Source organism: Calliopsis andreniformis, chromosome 10 (genome assembly GCF_051401765.1).
Source record: "Calliopsis andreniformis isolate RMS-2024a chromosome 10, iyCalAndr_principal, whole genome shotgun sequence".
NCBI classification, from domain to species: domain Eukaryota; kingdom Metazoa; phylum Arthropoda; class Insecta; order Hymenoptera; family Andrenidae; genus Calliopsis; species Calliopsis andreniformis.
The window spans coordinates 15,718,858-15,740,324 of NC_135071.1; the positions used below are offsets into that span (position 1 = coordinate 15,718,858).

Here is a 21,467-nt window from a genome sequence, read left to right on the forward strand (position 1 = left end):
ACCTACCTTATTTATTCAATTTGTAACTCATGGACGCTCGATTAAGTGCAATTAAGTGATTACAATACAGGCTTCACTCCTTAAAAGGAACAAGTTTATAAAGAGTTAAAAGCTAGAAAGCTTTCGAGGTTAATTTATGCATCAATTATGCAGCTTTTATTTATCAGACATTTTATCAGAGACGAAATTGTCAAACAATCAGAATGCTTCTAAAAAAAGAAAGTATCTGTAGAAAAGTAAGGGTAGCGAGGAGCTTACAGCAAACGCAGCGACTGAAGCAGTAAAAACGACCAACGAAGAGAATCGGAAAAAGCTGAGAGCAGAGAGAGGAGAGCTTCCGAACTTCGTTTCTCACGCGGCTGTTCGTTTCTCGTATAAAGCGCTGGCCGAAGGTGTACACGGGCGCGGTATCGGTTCTGAGAAAGGCTTATCAGCTCGCGGATATGTTAATGGCGGCCGTGTTCCCCCCACCCTCCACCTCTTCTTTTCGAGATATATTACACCCTCAGCACCTGGAGGTGGTTGCGACGGTGGGCTGTTGTAGGTGGTTGCGCGCGCGAGTAAAGTGCAGCCCTCTCAATCGGGAACGTTTGCATGCACGCGCAATTAAGAATGCTCGGAGAGGGCAACGAGAATGAAAGGCAGAAGGCGAATAACCAGCACAATGTATTCTCGCTATGGCCTCGCAATTTACTAGAGACGAGCTTGTAACGAGAGGTATATATAGCAGGTACATTTCTCAGATCATATCATTTGTATTGGTAGATTAAAATGAGCAGGTACTGAGCACTGTAACGAGCTTAGAACGAAATGTGTCTCTGTGCTCAGTGAGCTTGTAGCTTATCTCCAATCGCTAGCGTACGTATACATAGGAATATAGTTTCAATTTGATAGTACCTACCCCAAAATATGAGGGTGTAGCTGCAATAGAAATTTGTAAAGAACTTGAACTTATATGTGTGCACGAGTCACTAACTCAGCCACTAATAATTTTGATCAGACTTATCGCGCGAAAGCTCGCGTCTACATCTACAACGAGGCTCTCCCTCGGTCCCAGGTAGCTTGTACGCGCGTGCAATTAAGAATGCTCGCGGGATCGGGTGCCTAGGGAGCGTGGAGGAGACGAAGAAATAGGCAGCGGAGGAGATAGCATTAGAAAAGAGAGAAGGCGAAAAAGAACGAAGGGGACAAGAGGAACGTGGTGCTGGCGAGGCCTGCTGCCGATCCATCGATGACCGCTTATTTACAGAGAGCCAGAAGGAACACGACTGAGCTGTAGATGCGAGGGCAGGATAGCCTAGAAGTGCGCTGCAACCCTTTGCCCAATCTCCCTCGGCATCTCGCCTCATCCCCTTCGCCCTTCTCGCTCCGCCAGCCTCTGTCAGCCTCGCCCAAGGAGGCAATTAAAGCATCCGGGTAATTCGACTGCTGATACGCGTGTCGTCTCGATTTCGAGGACATCCCACCTGGACGTTGAACTGTCGCGGATATCCTCGAGATCTGCGCGGCAGGAGGAAGATTGAGGAGGATAGGGGTGTCCTCTTAGCTGGCGATGGAATGTTTCTTCGGTGAGGCAGATCGACTACTTTGCACGCACTCTGTGTGGAGAAATGGAAATTCTACTGCTCTGTTTGTTGAGAACACTGTACTTGTTTCAGCCCTTGGCATACCAAAGTGGGGTCACTCACTTATTTCAAGGTTTGACACAACTGAAAGATCTGACGAAAGTTACAAAGCTCCGAAAGCATGTTAACTCACAAAGAACCACATGGTCTACAGTGCGCAATTCCACTTAACCGAGCCCCTGCTCTGTGCCAGACGCCCCGAAGATTCGATCTCTGAAAGGCAGATAAGAGACAGATAAGATCTCCATCAGTCATCGAAATCTTGCCGACCGATGGAGCAGAGATTCCGTGTTCCCGAAGAGTTCGAGGAAAGACGGGGCGATTTCACAGGAGGCTGAGTGGCCAAGTAACCCAAACAACCCTACCATCGAGCCGAGATTTCGATAGGAGAACAGCCCCTTTGGCGTCGACCCGCCACGCCGCTCTTCGAACGGTGGTGGGGATCCGAGTGGCGCGCGAAGGGTGCAGCCGAGTGGGGTGGCCCTGGTAGGGGGATAGATAGATGAATAGAGAGAGATAGGTGGCAGGAAGGTCAGGGAGAAGGGAACAGAGGGTACGCAAAGGCTGGCGTGGCGAGCGACCATTAGGGAGCCGAACGGCCATAGGGACGCATCGTAGAACGTGCGTGTCCTAGCTTTTTTGCTTCTGCTGTTCCTTCCCGCGCTGGCTTCGACTTCCGGCTACGTGCTGGCCATCGGTGCCTGCCACGTGAATCCCTGGGCTATGGTTGTTTCGCGAGAGACTGTGGATCACCCATGGAGAAACTTTGGGAAATGTAGGAAGAAGATTCACAAACTGCAATAACTAAAATATAATACCAAGCTTTGTTCTTTTTCTTTTAATGGAGAATTGGTCTATTGAGGGGTGTAAATGGATTTATGCTTGGATTTGTACGAAATGTTTCTAATATGGTTTGCTCGTTTCAGGGGAGGATGAGGAATGGAGCGACTCGGAGAAGACACCCTCGGTGAGCAGTGGCGTGGAGGGTGGCGGATCGGCGGTTTCCAGCCCCATCGCGCCTGTGGCTGAAGAGGATCTGAGTCTGCCACCGCCACCAGCACTGAATCCTCCTCCCTCGGTTGCCATCGTCAATTCAGCGGCTGAGGATATCAGACTGAGGCTCAGCGTGCTCTCCGAGGACGCTAGAAAGCGTCTGGCTAGTCTTACCGAAGATATCGAGGTATAATAAATACTACCTCATTCTAAACATCGAGCATTTACCAAAGTTCTTTAATACTGACTACCTAATATCAAATTCCAGGTTGCTAGAAGCTTGAGAGACCGACATGCACCCTCGAAGCGCAATCAAACGCGGGAATCGAGTCCCAAAGACACTGACGAGGAGTCAAGCATGGTGGTGGTCAAAGAGGAAGACTGTCAACCGAGATCGTCGTCCTCTTCGTCCTCCTCGACTCGGAGAAGGGAGTCTGTTTGCAGGAGAGACTCGGAGGACTCCTCGAGGCGGTCGAACGCGGACGAACCGCCTTCAGAGAAGAAGCTGAAGCTCGACGACGAAGCAGCACCAAGACTGAGACTCAATGCTAGTCTGGCGACGGATCCCGCTCTTCGACCCGCCGCCGTGGCCGCGCTCACTGTCAAACCAGAGAATACCTCGCCGCCGAATCCTGTGCCACCACTACCTGCTGGACTTCAAAATGGTAAGAATGGTCCTCGAAGCTTACTTTCGTTTTATTCAGTACTCTAAAATTAAAGACTCACGGGTTAGGTAAACAGTAGAACCTTGATGAACAGAGTCTTATTTATTCTCAGTCCTTTTATTTAGAGTTACTTACGTCTATTCAACTTGACACATTGAAGGCCAATGTCCAATCTATTGGATCTAGGGACTGCTTTCCTCATCAGTCGAGGATACAACATTTGAACCATTTTTATACTTAGAAGACTGTTCTTGATCGCTGAGAACAGTCTTGACAAAATATACTACTAGTCTCAAATGTATTAACGATAATAAGAGCAGAGTACAGTAAAATATCGACTGAAACTTGAAATATGATTCAATATTCATCTACCAAAATTAATAAAACCAGTCCTTAGAAGAGGATTTCAGGTTTAAGTCTCATATTAAAAACGATTGATCGAGGTCCTACAGTCTACATGTACACAGTTATGTACACATCTGCAGTACCCTATACGTCTCAAAGTAACTCATTAACAAACCTTTCAGCAATCGCGTCAGGTCGGTTGTTCGTGCTGCCAACCGACGGCAAGGAGACCATCACCGTGGAGCCAGCCAGGCCAGCCCCTCTGTTCTGTCCACCCTGCGGCATCCGCTTCAGCTCGGCGAGCACTCTGGAGGCGCACCGCACCTTCTACTGCGCCCATCGGCCGCGACTCGAGGAGGACACCACGAACGACGAGGACGAGGAGAAGTCGAACAAGTTCGAAGTGAGGAAGGCGTACGCCTGTCCCCATTGCTCGTACAGCGCAGACAAGAAGGTCTCCCTGAACAGACACATGAGGATGCACGCGGCGTCGCCGGCGCCGCCGACGATACCCGCGGCGCCAACCGCGACAACCACGCCCGGAAGTGGCGCGACGACCGCCTCCAACGGCTCGCTGAACGAGGAGGCGGAGAGATACTGCAGAAACTGCGACATCAGATTCAGCTCGCTGAAGACCTACAGAGCCCACAAGACTCACTATTGCAGCACCAGGCACGTGGTCAAGGACACGCCACCCGCGGCCAGCGCGACTTCTTCGTCGGTGAAGACGTCGCCGCCGACCAGCGCCAGTCCTGGGGATTCCCCGCCGCCGCAGCCTTGCCTGGCACTGCCTACGAATCCTATTCTCATCGTGCCGTACTCTTTATTCCGTGGAGCCAGTGTCCTGGCTGCGCCGACTCTGCCTGCACCTGACACTGCGTGCTTCCTTCTGCCAAATGGTTTGTAGTTGAATGTTGTTTTTATGATGAGTTAAGCCGTGTTCAGATTAGAATTCAAGTAACTTGACTAGTCAGAAATAGGCTTTAGTGATACTAGTAGATGTTTGCCTTTTATAGAATTTATCTCTAACGTGTCCCCTTGCTTTTAGGTCACCTTCAGCCAATGACCAGAGGCTTAGCTACTACTCCACAGAACACTGTGGTTGAGCCTCCACCAGTTCTCCGAGCAGCAAACAAGCCAACGACGCCTGCGTCGATCGTGGCGTCGTCTACATCACCGCCAGGCTCGGCACCTCTTGATTTAAGTGTTCGGAAGTCCCCAGCTCACCAGGATGAGAAGGAAAACAGGGTATCACCTGCGCCATCCTCTCTGCCTCCGCCACCTGGTAGCCCGAGATCCAGGGGAAGCGGTAGTCCTAGAGCGAGGTCCATCGGTGCTGCTCCAACAGCAGCTGGAACTGTTGTGCCACCCCCGACGGAACTCGCTCTGAGACTGGCTGAGTTGCCACCCCCGCCAGTTCCTGGGGTTCTTGTTAAGCAGGGTGTCTCTAGGTGAGTAGCGATTTTGTGATGGAATGTCTCTCTAAAAGAGTTGGATTATCAGAAACTCTTTTATATTAAGAACCTTTGTTAGTAGAAGTTCTATATAAGTATGTACATATCTCGAATTTTCAGGTGCAAAGAGTGCAACATAGTCTTCTGTCGTCACGAGAACTTCGTCGCACACAAAAAACATTATTGCCAAGCGAGAGAAACCACAGTCAGTAACAGTCCTCCTCCACCTGGCACGCCATCGCCTCCTTTGGTCCAGTTAATCTGCGCTGCGTGTGGCATTAAGTTCGCTTCTATGGACAATCTGGTAGCTCATCAGGCATTCTACTGTCCCAAGAGGCCGGAACCTCAGGAGCATCATTCAAGATGCACCAAATGCAAAGTGAGTTTGGTTCACTCCATAATCTTACAGCAGAAACTAGGACATATTGATCATTTTCTTCTACTTAGGCTATAATCGAACCTGGAGGCACACACACTTGCACCAGTGGACCCACTGGTGGCTGGAGGTGTCCTGTGTGCGGTGCAGTCAGCCCAACAGCAGGAGCTGCGCAGCGTCACATGGACGCTCATCAGGGCGTGAAGGCATTCAGGTGTACAATCTGTCGCTACAAGGGAAACACGTTGCGTGGTATGAGAACGCATATCAAGATGCACTTTGAGAAACGGGGGGCTGATCTGCAGGTGAGAAATCAATCGTTGATGATGTAAGAATATGATCTTAATATACTGAAGTCTTCAGAAGTTAAAGTATAGGGTGTTTGACTAGAGGATACACAAACCAAGAATAATAGCTTAGCCAACCCTTAGCCTTAGCCTTAACCACCCTTAGCCAACCACCCTGTATTTATATAAAGTCATTCTGTTTGTATTAACTTTTAGATGCTTTTTTCTATTTTATTTTTTTACTTTTTAGGAGGAAAATTACATAACATGCGTGCTGGATGACGAAACAGTCCTCCCAACTCCAGAGCCCGCCCCCGCGACCACGCCCGAAGAAATACCTGGAGAGGTGCAGGTAAATGGTAAGACCGAGGTTCGAAAGAGTCCTCAGCCACCCCCGCCGCCGCCGCCGCCACCGCTACCTCCGACAGTGACGAGCAAGGTAAAGCAAGAACGCGAGGACACCCCGCCTCCAGAGGAAAGTCTCGACCCCAATAAAAGCGGGCCGCGTTATTGTCGGTCGTGCGACATCAGTTTCAATTACCTGAGCACCTTCATAGCTCACAAAAAGTTTTACTGCTCGAGTCACGCCGGCGAGGCGAGTAACAACAATAACAATAACAATAATAATAATAATTCGAGCAGTCACGCCACGACCCCTCCAAGCGGTAGGACTGAAGCGTCGGTACTCTAAGAACTCTCAGGTCGAAGCATCTCGCCTGCGGTGATGTCGCCAACGGGACTGTTAATTGTTGCCAGTTTATACAAAAAATATATATATACATATATATATGTATACTTACCGACTATCCGATTTAGTTGACTACTGTTGTGTGATTTCTGTTGATCCAGGGAATTGTTTGTACTTATAAGCTGATTTATCCGACGTGTGTACATACGTATGAGTGATCACGGAGTTGCGGAAAAGTAGAAGTTAGTAAGGGTGACGTTTTAGATGATCGTGCGGTGGGCGTTTGGTATGATTCGCTTTGGATTACCTTGGCAAAGGTAAGGATAAGCAAGGAGAGAGATAAAATGGAGTATAATACCAAAGTGAGGCTGCCGAATGAGACACACGTCCTGCGCATGAAGGATCGTGGTTGAGAATGAGCACGAGCAAAGGGTGCAGTTGGTCTCGAATGCCCACGATCGAGCTGATCTACAAAAGGTGTGCAATCTCATGACTCTTCAATAATCTCGTAGCTGTAACTAATTAATCGTCATACCTAAGGAATTACGATAAATAAATGAATGAGTGTAAAATGTTGTACAGTAGACGAGTAGAGTATTACGGAACGATAGTTTTAATTATTCCTGAATGATACCAATCTCAGCTTGTGAAAACGCTAAGTTGCAATATGACAATTAATATATTATAAATATGAATGAAAAGGTTTTCATGTCCATAAACCGCGCTCGTGTACTTTCGATGGAGCGAGTACGTTGATAAATGTATCCAGACTGCCATAAGGGAAAGAATTTGGGGTCGCTTCCTGTTGCAGGAATACAAAATTCCTCATATTATTCGCAGAGTGAAGGAATTGAAGTTCCTTAGTATTCTTCAGCTAAGAGTTTACGATTCGGTATGTAAATTGGATCTTTACCAACGCATTTGCTTCGTACGTATCAATCAAAAGCATCGCGTGTACTTATGAGCAAGTAACGATTCGTTGGGAGCGCGTGAAACATGTAAAAATTAGAATTAAGGCCAGTGTTACACGTATACGCAGCGTACTATTCATATCATATAACGAGTTCGTTAAAGGCATCAACTTTTTCCCAACGTGCGAGTTTCGACGATAAGAAAAATTAAGAAACAAGAACGTCAAATCTGCTCGTTGTCGCTGTTCAAAACCAGAGTCGAACGACAACGTTTTTAAAAAATCTCAGTTATGTACAATTATTTACGTATTTCGACGACGTAGCTTAGCCAGATGAACGCGAAACATTCGCGGATACTTTTATAAAGTAATTGTTACGTTATTTACGGGCCTGTACACTTAGCTAATTGCTGTTTAAATGAAACCAGGATTCGAGATATTCCATTTAAAATAAAGTGCAGAAGATTTGATAACACATCACGAAGAAGGTACTTTATTGCTAACAGACAAACTTGTAAATCTCTATCCAATACTTCCAACCATTTGTTATACATTATAAATCTGGTATATTATTATATGCCATATATCGTCGGAAACAGTTCTTTTTCTAAATACCTATACACCTTCCTCTGTCATTAGGTTTACTTTTACTGTTTTTATTTTGATAGATGAATTTTACACGAAGGATATATCTATATAAATATGTAATAAATATATAGAAATTAATAAAATTTTAAGATCTTTACGACTCTTGCTTGTATATAATGAAAAGGATAATTGAAATTCATTTAGTTCATGTTTGGAAAACAATTTTAATAAAACGGTACATGTTTCTTCGTCTAATTAAATTGCTTTAAATAGTATGGAAAGTGAAGTCATTACAAAAATAATCATAGTAAAAACGTAACTGTACTAGATTCACTGTTCATCTGTACATTTTTATCCAGCAGATAAGAATTTATGTACAACTGATCTCTGCCATTTCATACTTCTAAAAGTTAAACTTATATTCAAGATTACTTTGAACTTTAATATTAATCACTATCCCTATATGAATCATTCTCCTCATCTGGTTCCTCCTCTATATATTCTCCACTATATTCACTAAGATTGCTATCATCTTCATCTAGTTCTTTCTTCATTTTTGCCTTATATTTTGCATATTTATAACCATAAGCTTCCACATCATCCTCATCAATTGCATACACAAAATCATCTTCACTAGATAAATCGGAGCCTTCTTCCACTTTCATCTTCATAATAGCTTCTCTCATGTCTTCGTCATCAATTGATCCCTCTGAATGATCTGAATCAGGGTAATCATTCCTCCAGTTTGATTCTGAATTCGAATCTTCCGACTCACATTCAACTTCGGAATATCCATTATCTCTATAGGTGTCGTAAACTAATTCTTGTTCAAAAGGATGTACAGATACCATATCCTCTATGTTCACTTCATTCTCAGTTTGTCCATAGTATAAATCATAGACGTAACTCTCATCCTGCAAAAATGTTGATAGAATCATCAGCTTGTGACCACAAAACAGACATATATACACCCGAAATCAAAGTAAAGAATGTACTAAATGTAGTTAGCGTAGAAGTGATTGGATTTAACTAGATATATTTATTTCAGTCCTCTGAATTCGAAATCTGTATTTGAACACTCACTAATGCTACCTTGGTGTAATAAGTACATAGAAAAGCATATCTACCTGTTTTGTAGAATGTTCTTTCCCATTGGCACATGATATAGAATCTTCCACGTCTATCAATGTCACTTTCTCTTCAAATTCTTCAACATTGGAGTTATCCAAAGACCTAACGCAATTGACTACTTTGTAACGATTCTCCACTGAAGTTTGTTTCGTTTTTTCTCGAATTTTATTTAATATATCCACAGGATGTTTTTTGTAATTCGCTTTTAACTCGTCTTTCCCCAAAGTTTGAATCAAATGTTCAACGACATTATCTTCCTATTGCAGAAACAAAAAATACATGATTATCTTATTTTCCTGATTTGTATTTATTATGAGGAAAATTCATTAAATTTTACCTGATTCTTAACAGTCCCAGCAAATTTGAAAACAGTGGTTAGAGGATCGAACGCAGCTGATTCTTCGACTTCGTCATTTTCCGCAGTTTTACGTCGCTTACATGCAATTACTAGTGCATTTGAGGGCTCATCTTCGTACCTACGTTTTACACGCAATACTGCTGCCATTTCTCTAATTTTCCTCTTTTAAAAGTGCACCAAAGAAAAACACATACGATCTTTTCGGAGGCAATCGAACACTCTGCGTCTTTCGCCTAACCTACCTATTCTACTGGTTTGTTTGAAATTGGCACCACTGTGCAGGATTTCTAATTTTGAGGTTAGAATCGTTTTTCGCAGCAGTCGACATATCGATTATCATTCGCTGGCCTGGTCAGCAACAACGCTGCCAGGGTGTAGAAATTCTCGGTATGTTTTCGACTTGGTATTTCCTCGTTTTCTTCACATTAAATACCTCATGAAAGCCTGATCATCGATTCTGCTTAAAATGAAGCGTTAATATTTTCGCAAACTATGGCGCAATCTATTTTCGACGCTTTAACAGGTAAAACTTTTCCATCATAGAAATAGGTGGGGTTAACCAATAAGTATCCTATTTATCTTCCTTTCTGAAACAGAATTCAGATAGTATTTTGTACATTTATTTTTACCATGTTTCGTACTTTTATAGGCGTATCACTTGATAGTCCTTCTGTGCAATCTTTATTGGAGTCCCAGACTCTGATAACTGAAGTTGAACAATCAGGTGGGTTCTTTGCTAAATTAACACGATTATTGTCGATTAATTTTTACGTATTTTTCAAGCTTTATCACTTATTTAAATATATAGTGCCAAAGAAACGCGTAATTTAATAATGCACTTATTATTTTACATAAGCTTCTAATTATATTAACATGTTCACTGCAATAGAAAAATACAACTTATTGCCTAGTGCCAAGACACATATCTACATATCTTATAACATCTGTGGTACATTTTTACATGTAAACCACAGTGAACATAATAATACATAAACATTGACATGACTTTTTTAATGATCATTTTTATATTTTGAATTCAGCAATTGATCAGGATGAAGAAGATATATTTCAATGCGGGAAATGCAAAAGCCAATTTACATCATTACACATGTTTGTATTGCACAAAAGGACGCACCAAAAGACACAGGAACAAACAATAGATTTAAGTCAGTTTTTGGTAAGCGATGAAAGCCAAAATGTTCATGCAGAAGATCATGGTCAAGATACATCTCAATATAATCCACAAGAAACATTTGTTCAAAATGATCAACTTAATGAGCCAATCATACTCGAAGAGTCAGACATGCTATTTAGGTTTGCTATAACTGATTAAATACTTATTATGTTCCTGAAATTATTCTTTAACAAATACATTTATTACAGCATGGACCAAGAAGGTGCTAGTTATTTTACAACAGATTCCACATTTAGTGTTCCAATTATATTAAATTCAGATGGTTTGGATACTTTTGAAAATTCCACTATTCCAACTGATACAGAACCAATGAAAGATGATTCAAATGAAGTACCTCAAGTTCTGCAAAGCGATATGTCTCAAGAGCAGAGTATCAATGATGCAGAGAACATTGATATGTCAGTAACAGAAAATCCAATAACAGAATCTGAGCCTATGACTAATCAAACACAAAATTTAAAGGTATGTATTTGTACAATGTAATGAAATTTAAAGTGTTCTGTATTTTTCATTCAAGTGTTTTATTACAGTACAAGTGTGGTTACTGCGACAAACAGTTTGCAAAGAAATTTTACTGGCAGCAACACGAGCGTTCTCACACAGGGGAAAAACCATATCAGTGCGTAGTATGTGGACGTGCATTCGCGCAAAAGTCCAACGTGAAAAAACATATGTCGTCGCATAAAGTATGGCCTGGTACCGCTATACATTCTTTACCACCCGAGGTATTTAGCAATTTTTCTGTAAAAACTTATAATTCTCCTCTGCATACGTTTTTCTTAATAGTCCATCACCATTGTTAGGCACCACCGGACGGCAGCATAGACCGTACCTATCATTGTCAGTTTTGCAAAGAGATATTCGATTCGTACAAAGCTCTAAAGGGCCACCTTATAGTCTCTCACTTAGCACTGAAAGTGTACAAATGTGTGCAAAGTAGCTGTAGTATGATGTTTTCCGAACTTGAAGATTTCTTAGAGCATACTCGCAGCCACAAGAGATCGGAGTATCGTTGTCACGTGTGCGGTGAAGTATTTAATACTCTGTCTGATCTTGGGCTCCATCAATACGCCCACTCCGTCCAAAAACAGAAAACAACAGAGAAATATTATTGCTGCTCTGTTTGCAAGTCCTCCTTTTCGAATCTGGAGGCTCTGCAACATCACACGGAAACCACGACGCACGATTACGCCTGTCTACATTGTGGCAAAAGCTTCTTGATCGAACGATTTTTACGACGTCATTTGAAAACGCACGCCTCGTCCGCACGATTCGCCTGCGAAGACTGCGGGAAAGCCTTCAAAACAGAGCAATATTTAGCTAATCATAAGTTGATACATAGCGAGGAAACGCCATTTCTCTGTCCAGTGAGTAATTTTACGATTAGCTTAAAAATCGTAAAATTCCGTCACGTTTTCTGTATAATTTCTTTTCGTTTTTTTTCTATTGTAGCATTGTCCAGCTAGATTCAAACGAAAAGATCGTTTAGGTCGGCATATGCTGATTCACGATTTGACAAAGAGATTAAAGTGTCCCTTCAGAGGTTACTTAGGATGCATGAGCGAGTTCTCGCGACCTGATAAATTAAAGCGTCATCTTTTGACGCACAGCAATATCAAAAGATTTAGTTGTAGTCATTGTAATCGTAATTTCCATCGGGCACAAGCTCTTAAGCATCACGAAATGAATAAGCATAGTTTAAAATGCGAAATTTGTTCACATGTAAGTGTTATGTTCAAACGAAACGATAAGCGAGAATTAAGTGGGAACTTATGCTTCTAAATTATTCGTTACAGACGTTTAAAACTAAGGAGCAGTTACTGACTCACAACTGTGACCAGTCAAACGAGAGTAAAAAGCATACGAGTTCACAGTTACCTAAGAAAGCTTCTGGATCATTTAAACCAAGGAAACCTACTCCAAAGAGACAAACGTCATCAAAGACTGCAATTGGACTCGCTGATAAGGACAAACTAGAGAAATTTAAGGCTGATGAAATACAAAGAAAAGTAATTACATTGCATATTTAATCTAATTATTATTAAGTATAAGCTTACAGTATTTAAGTTGTCTTTTCTTTGGGGGTTTCAGATTACCTCCGAAACATTAAAGTCTGATGACTATAAAAACGAAACGTGTACCAAAAAAATAGAGAATATTTCTGCATCAAAAGAGATCGGATCAGCGATCGAAGTATTTATTAGATCTGATCCGTTGGACAATGAAATCAAACGCAACACTGATATATATTCAGTACAACAGACAGGCGAATAGAGTTTTTAAATATATTTTTTAATTGTATTTAAATTATACATAATATAGTCTAGGTTGTAGATAAGTCGTCGTATAGTACGTGCAATGGGATCATTGGCAAAACTGCAAGTTGCATTTTATAATAGCATATAATATTTTGTAGTTTACATATCTGTGATAATTGTATTATAAAATATATTAATATAAGTAACTTATATCTATCTTAAGTATTTTTAATGTCGCCTCCCTTAGATCGCATAGATTTTATGGATATTATATTAGAAGAGAAAAAGAAAAAGTGTTTAGGTCTATAAAATCATTTGACTTAATTCCAACCAACTTCCTGTAGAACATTGATATTTTTATAACATCTCGAGTCAGTTAAAGGATGCAGTATTATCATACGCTGTAATCGTTAGTATTGTACTTTCAAGATAACAGTTAAAAGGAAGTGGTTACTAAACCGCAATCTCCACCTTGTACTAATGTTCCAAGTTCAGTTTAGAAAACGTGCTGGGATCTTACGCACCAGGAAAGATACTGTCGCGTGTAAAAATTACGGTAAAAATGCCTTCTCGAGGATCTTATCAAGTTGCTAATACAGAAGAGGGTAAAGCAGCTCAGCGCGATCAATCTTATAGAAGTTGCGTTCTAGCACTATTAATATTTTTTTTCCTATGTATTATTCTTATCCTCGCCGCTTTACCATGGAAGAAAAGCTACCATTATTCTGAAAAGCCAGTTGAAGATCTAGGAGTAACGCAGGTAAGTTTAGTAAAATGGAAATACTAGGAAATGGTAGAAATAATGATATCTTCCGATATCTGATTAGCATCAGCGTCATCATGAGCATTATACGGGCAGAACAACTACTATGGAATCAGTTAAACATCATCAGACCAATAGTACTTCCTCTAAATCTGTAACTTCAGAATTCGAAGTATTTACAGAGAAGTCTAACGCAATGGATACTTCAAGCTCCAGGAACAGCTCATCTGAAAGATTCATAAACACTGCTATAACTACAGATCAAGAACTATTAACAAGTACACATGGAGAACAATTATATGAAGATCCTTCAACAATTAATACGAATTCATTGCTCGAGAACTTTACTTCATCTACGGAAAATGATATACAATTAGATATAACTACGGAAGAATATAGCAGGAAGAGTATTAATAAATCCAAGATCTATACAACTCAGTCTTCCATCCCTACAGACTTAAATTTTGTCAGTGAAATAACTTCTGACGAATACACAACTTACGAATCTACAACTGAAGATGAAGGAACTATCGCTGATAATAGTCTTGGTACAACAGCCTTTCTCAATCAACATGAAATTATAACAGATATTAATGAATCTACAGCCGAAGATGAAGATACTACCACTGAGAGTAGTCTTAGTACGACAGTTTCTGTCAATAAGTACGAGACTATGGCAGATATTAATGAATCTACAACCGAAGATGAAGAAGATACTACCATTGAGAGTAGTCTTAGTACGACAGTTTCTGTCAATAAGTACGAGACTACGGTAGATATTAATGAATCTACTACTGAAGATGAAGCTATCACTGAAACAGTCTCTTTCGATAATAACGAAATTACAACAGACAGTATTGTCCAGTCTACAACTAAAAACAAAGAAGAGACTTCAGTTGAAAGTACCACTGACAATCCTCAAATTATAACTACCTATTCTACAAGTACAATTCCAAAGAGATCTATAACCACAGCTTCCACTTATAGACCTAAAAGAGATGTGTGTACATCAGGCGAGTGTAAAAATATAGCCAGCAAAATGCTATTTTACATGAACCATACAGCAGATCCATGTGAAGATTTTTACGAGTACGCTTGCGGTGGTTTTGAAGCGAATCCACAAGTTGTGGATCAAAACTTAGAAAACGTAGCTTATCAACGAATATTACGTGAGTATAGTTCTCATTCTATCCTTAAAATAAGGAATATTCCTAAACTATTCACTATATAAAATGGGTAACAAAGATATCTGTGAAAGATTACTAAAATCTTGTTTATGTGCTAATCTAGATTTTATATACATTAACAGTAGTTTTCACTTTGTTCTGTAGGACAAATGCAAAAGGAAATAGACAAAGGTGGTGAATCCCTCTTCGTTAAGTATTACAACAGTTGCATACAATATGAGAACATCAATCAAACAGAGAGGATACGACTAGGTACGTGTAGATAAAACAAGCGTCTAAATAATTTTAAACTTGAATATACTTTTAATATACAATCTTTAATTTTAACGTCTTTCCGCAGCGAGAAGAGCACTAGACGAGATAGGAAAGTTTTACACTAGTGACGACGAAGCTAGAAATCATGCAAACTTCACTGAGCTAGTTGCTAAACTATTATTACATAATAGGTAGAATAAACTAGACAAACGAACTATATAAAAATATCGTCATTTCATATATCAACATTTACTTCTTTTCTAGCGCTTTACTGTTCAATGTCGCTCCGGATCTCGACGAGTACTCTCTAGAATATCTAACTCTTAAGATAGGCCCTGCCATATATAGAAGTCCCTTCGACACAGAGAAAACAAAGGATTCGTGTCACGCGAATCAATACAATGAAGAAGATCAAGAAGTGGACATGGAGAAACTGTATAAAGAATACAAAACGTGCAAAGTACGGATATGTCTGTGCATTCGATAGAGAAAACGTGATCCCTGCTATTGACAAAAGTTAATCGATTACCCTTTAATGTCTTATTTGTCAATAGGATGATACGAGAAAATTCTTAGCGTCCATCTCTGAAGCCTTGACAGCGCTCGACGTTTTTAGTGAATTAAACAATAGTCACAGTATCATCCAATACATAAATGCCACAGTGATCCAAATCGATATGGAGATAGTGAAAGCGTTCTTCGCGGTGAGTCCATTCGCCACTTTTTATCTAGTTAAGTATTTCTTGATTAACTTCTCTCTTATGTCGCAGAATTTCCCATCTAAAGAGAAGATTCACGAGGCGTATCTTATGAGGAATTACACTCGTATTTCGGTCACAGACTTACAAAGAGATTCTAAAATTGTAAGACAAGTTTACATATTTAACTAACACAAAAACATTAATATATTTTGTAATACATGTGTAGGTAAACTGGACGAGTTTGTTTTACTCGCTAGTGAAGACAAAAGTTGGTCCAGATACGCACGTGCAAGTCTATTTTTACGACGCTTTGGTACAAGGGTTGAAAAGCTTGGAAGGCGTCAGAGAAAAAAGCCCGATGCAATTGAATAATGCATTATTAGGATTGTACGCACATGATCTTTATCGTGAGGTATATTCATCTTTCGTGATCAACATCCTTGATCCTCATTTAAACAGAATCTTTCTTCCAGTTAGTTTTATCAAAGCACGAGAATCTTGAAGAGCACTGTCTTCGCGTAGCTGCTAACATATTAATTCCTGAAGCATCGAACTTGTACATTTCCTCCTTCTCAAGTGACGAACTTTCAAACATGAACAGAACTGTAAGACATGGTTTTGATTGTTGACAATATTTATAAAATAACTAACTGACAGAATATAAATTAATAGATCCATCGTTTGTTCGAAAAACTAAAAGAAACGCTAATGTTAAGAGTAAAAGAAGCAGATTGGGTTGCAGAAGAAGGACATGTCGCGTTACAAGCAAAGATAAACAATCTAAAGGTAGTCGTACCTGATGTTTCGTACTTCACTGATGAAAAGTCGACTTATAAGCAAGTCAAAGCGGATCAGGTATAAAGAGCTACTTTAATTTTATATACATGTATAAAAATTGGTAATAGCGATTCATGAGGAGTGGTTAACTACTATGACTGAAATTTTAGGTAGTTCTAAGTGACAATTACTTTAACAATTCGATGATTTTAATAAGCCGGTATCGAATGCTAATGAACAAAGAATTCTGTACAAATCCAGGCGATCCTGAACAAATGTGAGTCTATAATTAAAAATGAATGTACTAAATATGTACTATTGGTTCTAAGCAATCACTTATACAGTTGGACGCAGTATGCAACACCATATCAGTCTAAAGGCTTAGCGATGTACCGATTGAATCTCGTTGTGATACCTTTTGGTGCAATCGACTCGTCGTTCATGTATGACGAATTTTCGTTTGATTATATGCTATTAGCATCGCTTGGTACTATAATAGCGCACCAAATTGCTCATCACTTCGACGCAAATGGTACGTAAATATTACAGAAGTATATAACAGTAAATACGTTATTTTAAGAATATCATCCAAATAATCAGGTATCTATTACTGGAACGGAACTCGCGAAGCTGAGAACTCTCTACTGAACGATAACGACTCTATGAACTCAAATTTTAAGGAGTACATCGATTGTCAAAGAAACATTCTTTATCAAGATCCTAGAACGATGGAGCTACCGTCTACAGGACAGCTCGTGTCTTACCAGGTGAAATCATATACAATTCCTTTATACATCTACAAAAATGTTATAATAGTAAAAAAATGTCATTTGAAAGTAATATCACGTTCGAGAAGATACAGTATTTAAAAGCAATGTTTTCTTTTCCGTAAAAATGTTTTAGATCATGCAATTGACGCTAAACGAACGATTATCCGAGACGATGGGACTTAGATTAGCCTATGATACTTTGAATCGATTGAGATCTCCTACGGAAGATAGTCTTCCATGGCTCGAACTTAATTTCGACCAGCTATTCTATCTCACCTACGCTCAGGTACTCTTGTTACAATAAAATTCATGGCATTAGCATTTTTTAAATCTATACTAAGGTAATTATCATAAGCTGAACGTTTTCATCACGGTTACGTTTTCCCTTTTTTTTTTTTGCAGATGTACTGTACGAAGTCACCACTTACGTCGTCGTATGTAAAGTTATATGAGGACGAACAGTTACCAAGTCGCATACGCATTTTTGTTTCTGCGTCTAATAACAGACTTCTTGGCGAGGCTTGGAAATGCCCGGAAGGTTCGCAAATAATTCCAAGTTCTACTTGCAGTATATTCCCATATCTTGAGTCTAAGGATGAAACTGGAGTTACTATGTCGCGTAAATAATATAGCGGTCGATCCTTCTTGTCTCACAAGAAAGCCATGATTAAGTGGTAACAACGCTCTCCATTTATTCTCAGGAACAAGATTTTTTGTTTCATAACATTCACACGCAAACAGGCGCAGTGTACGAAAATCAGATGAGCTCATACATTCATTGGCAAACCTACTAAATTTAAATAGTCTCCTCTGTACGTTTCTTTATATGCGACTAGAAAGTTTGATAGTGTAAACACTTCACCCTTAAGTCAGTCGTTTTTTCTTGTGAACCTGTTCACAATCGCTTCTTTTCCAGCAAGTCCACAGATTTTGTAGAGTGAACCAAACCCCCTAGAACACACATCCGTTACTATAACTGTACACTACTTTACCATTTACTCAACCAATGATGAACTGAGCAGTGATGAGGTATAAACATGTACATTAATTAAAAATCAGATCTTTAAACATGCGTTTGCATATATAAACGTTGACAAACTATTATTTCACGTATTATACACTTTGAATGCTTCTGAAACAACAGGGTATGAAACTTTTTTATGTAAACAAAAGCCACCCATGACACAATTTGTTTCGTTTTTATAGCATTCGTGTCAGTTGAGTAATAGACTCTAACACGTTTAAATGACACTCTCGTTTTATATTTAGTAGTTGTTAAATATAAGTCAATAGCCCAGTACACTATTGGCTTAGTACGATGCGTTATATACGCTTTGGAAATACATAATAAACATTAACACATACCGCTGCTAGGTGTTACATCCACATGGCTGTTGCTTAGTTGGGTAACTGACTGTTTCGAAGTAATATTCTTTTCCGTCTGAGGGGGCGACAGCCATGCAAAACGCATAAACGAAAATGCATAAACGAAAACGCAAATAATCATTCAGTTAGTTACAAAATGAGTGACAGTGATCATACTCCAAAGGAGAGTAAACGTACCTCAAAGTATTGGTGCCACAGAACACAGCCATAGACACAAAGAACTGAGACTAGAGATTGGCAAAGTAGCCATAAGAGAATGTTCAATGCTTGAGTGCGCTCAAACAATGCAGCACCATGTCGTATACATAGTAATGCCTCCGTAACCATAATTGCACCGTAGACCCAACATTGAGTTCCTACTCTGCTACATGTAGGATCTGTTACATACATGTAGTATTGTCTACAATTTATATTAAGGTTTTAGAATGGTATTATAATAAAATATTTAAAGTAATATCACATTATAAATATTTATGATCCCATACCTAACAGATGGCGCAACAATTACACCAATTAACACCAGTCTTGCTACGACAAATGGATGTGACGGTGGAAATTCATACACATGTTTTAAGAAAAATGTATTCAGTTCTGAAACTTGCCAGAAAATAACCAACTGGCATAGAGCAACAAATCTCATATATGTGCAAGTTGGATCCAGCCATCTAACAGCAGTCCAACTGCCAGGGGTAAATTGTAACATTGCCCTCTTCAATTTTCCCGTAGTGCTCTCTATATCACGGATGCTTACCCATTTATATTCCCTCATCTCCAACAGGGAACAAATTTTCAATCCAACCCAGATACCCAAACCATTACATACAACAACATCAAGTATAAAAGCATCCCACCAGCATTCTACAAAGTTTGGTAACAGATGGGCAAATGCTATCTCTGTAACTTCCCACATAACACTAATGGCCCACAGAATACCAAGATGTCTAATAAGAATCGCTTTAAACATCCATCCCAAAAAATGAGCAGCTGCAAAAATGTCTAAATGGCTCCATATTTTTTCTAAAGTGATGTCTGAACAATTAACACCGTATTCTTTGTCCATGTCAATATGAAACGACGCCAAATTAGGGTCCACCCAAACGAAAATCTTTCTAACAGTTTCATAATCTTGAAACAACATAAACAGCAGGCCCATTAAATACAGTACGCTACAGCCAAATACGAGTCTCCAAACAACTGGATGAGGTCTTGTGAATGGTCCATTTGGAAATGTGAGTATCGATATGATAAGGAAAAAGAATATGATGCACAATATTCCAGCCCAAATATTGTCTTCAACATTGGTAGTATTCCTGTGTCAAATTAACATATTTACAATGCTTGAGAATTTTAAAGAAAAATGTATGCTGAATATTGGAATTACCTAGTGAAAGCTGAATATATTACAGCACCGATGGCAATGAGAAGCAGTGTAATACTATGTGGCTTGTAGAAGAATTCAATAGAGATATCATCGACTGGTCTCTCATTAATATTCGGAAAACTGTCTGTGCCATGCCCTAATTTGTGCCCTTCAATGTTATCCGCGCTACTCCGGCAGTTCACAACCTCATTTTCGTTACTTTTGACAAGCCTCTCCGAGAGACTGTCACTTACAGGTTCCTCACTAGTTGGCATCCTCGTGATATGCTTGATCGTTTCAAATTCGTATTCTGAACATCTCACACCTCCTTTAACCCACGTTTCCGTGCGTAAGTGCAATCACGCACGCTTTTGAGAAATTCGCACAAACCACTTAGCCGCAGATAAACAGCAAGTCAGATACGAAAGTGCAGACGGTCAGAAAATACCTTCTGTTATCACGTGAAGGTAGCTTATATATATACACCATTTAGTACTATTGATATGCAAATTGGGAGCGCAATTTGAAACTATTAGATATATAAATGCAGTATAAAAACATGTTAAAACATTTAAATATACAATTTGGGGAGCATGATAAAGAAGCGTTAGCTTAGAAAACAGGAAATGGTTTCTGTAAAAGAGTTCTAGAATTATTACGTATACTTCAGGCACACTGTTATAGTATTAAAATTAGTTTGTTAGAAATTAGTAAAAGTTTTGAAAGTTTCATTCATCATCTAATGCATTTTTGTCACACGTTTGGGGGCCTCGCGTGTTCCTTTATCATTTTTGTATCACACTCGACGTTATCGAACGAGTTCAGAATTATATCGCAACACTACGAGTGTTGAAAATCAGAATCAAACATTACAGAAATTACAATTTCAAATCTTATTTAATAAAGAAGTAAAACGACTAAACATTGTGAAAAGTATACAATATTTTTGAACACAGAAATTATTTCAAAATTACAAGATTATAAATTTCTAATGATCGAATTTGATGAGTTTATGAACACCGAAACCTTATAGTCATCTGGTGGCGATGCATATCACCACAATAGGACCGTATTATCATTGATCGGTGCCCTTTCGAAAGAAACATAAAACGTTAAAAAAACAATAAGTTTTTAATATTTCCTACAGAAAATCGCATAGAATAATACCATAAAAACATAGCACACGCTAAATATGCAAACAAATACTCAGATTATTAACAAAACTCTCAGCTTTCATAATTTTTCCTCCTATCATATTTCTGCTTGTATCATGTACCCTTACATATAATTCACGTTTCATTTATGACACTCTAATTAATCTGTAATTAAAATAATCATAAGAAATAAAACGAAATTTCTTATAGCAGCTTATTACCTATATACCGTGAAGCTGAC

General features: G+C 39.6%; 5 protein-coding genes across 5 annotated transcripts; 3 read left to right on the plus strand and 2 right to left on the minus strand.

Moving 5' to 3' along the window:
- The first annotated feature begins 2,965 nt into the window (after positions 1-2,965).
- Positions 2,966-6,620, plus strand: Ush (Zinc finger protein ush). The gene is made up of 6 exons (XM_076387262.1): positions 2,966-3,283; positions 3,811-4,527; positions 4,677-5,079; positions 5,203-5,461; positions 5,530-5,763; positions 5,996-6,620. The coding sequence occupies exons 1-6, from the start codon at positions 2,977-2,979 to the stop codon at positions 6,434-6,436; spliced, it is 2,361 nt and encodes a 786-aa protein (XP_076243377.1). The 5' UTR covers positions 2,966-2,976; the 3' UTR covers positions 6,437-6,620.
- Positions 6,621-7,928: 1,308 nt separating this feature from the next.
- Positions 7,929-9,662, minus strand: Fs(2)ltopp43 (female sterile (2) ltoPP43). The gene is made up of 3 exons (XM_076387264.1): positions 9,400-9,662; positions 9,059-9,319; positions 7,929-8,845 (listed from the first exon to the last, which is right to left on the minus strand). The coding sequence occupies exons 1-3, from the start codon at positions 9,565-9,567 to the stop codon at positions 8,378-8,380; spliced, it is 897 nt and encodes a 298-aa protein (XP_076243379.1). The 5' UTR covers positions 9,568-9,662; the 3' UTR covers positions 7,929-8,377.
- A 117-nt stretch (positions 9,663-9,779) lies between these two features.
- On the plus strand, positions 9,780-13,083 carry LOC143184775 (uncharacterized). Its single transcript, XM_076387236.1, has 9 exons — positions 9,780-9,943; positions 10,070-10,144; positions 10,461-10,734; positions 10,804-11,077; positions 11,146-11,340; positions 11,419-11,982; positions 12,068-12,337; positions 12,412-12,624; positions 12,707-13,083. The coding sequence occupies exons 1-9, from the start codon at positions 9,913-9,915 to the stop codon at positions 12,887-12,889; spliced, it is 2,079 nt and encodes a 692-aa protein (XP_076243351.1). The 5' UTR covers positions 9,780-9,912; the 3' UTR covers positions 12,890-13,083.
- A 352-nt stretch (positions 13,084-13,435) lies between these two features.
- LOC143185108 (endothelin-converting enzyme homolog) lies at positions 13,436-18,138 on the plus strand. Its single transcript, XM_076387842.1, has 15 exons — positions 13,436-13,633; positions 13,701-14,805; positions 14,968-15,075; positions 15,164-15,269; positions 15,343-15,538; positions 15,633-15,782; positions 15,849-15,941; positions 16,006-16,191; positions 16,253-16,384; positions 16,452-16,634; positions 16,727-16,833; positions 16,901-17,088; positions 17,157-17,323; positions 17,460-17,612; positions 17,729-18,138. Exons 1-15 carry the CDS (start codon positions 13,436-13,438, stop codon positions 17,951-17,953), a joined length of 3,297 nt encoding a protein of 1,098 aa, XP_076243957.1. The 3' UTR covers positions 17,954-18,138.
- Positions 18,139-20,452, minus strand: L(3)77cdf (phosphatidylserine synthase 1 homolog l(3)77CDf). The gene is made up of 5 exons (XM_076387237.1): positions 20,094-20,452; positions 19,198-20,022; positions 18,890-19,112; positions 18,692-18,767; positions 18,139-18,277 (listed from the first exon to the last, which is right to left on the minus strand). The coding sequence occupies exons 1-5, from the start codon at positions 20,345-20,347 to the stop codon at positions 18,222-18,224; spliced, it is 1,434 nt and encodes a 477-aa protein (XP_076243352.1). The 5' UTR covers positions 20,348-20,452; the 3' UTR covers positions 18,139-18,221.
- Between the last annotated feature and the right edge of the window lie 1,015 nt (positions 20,453-21,467).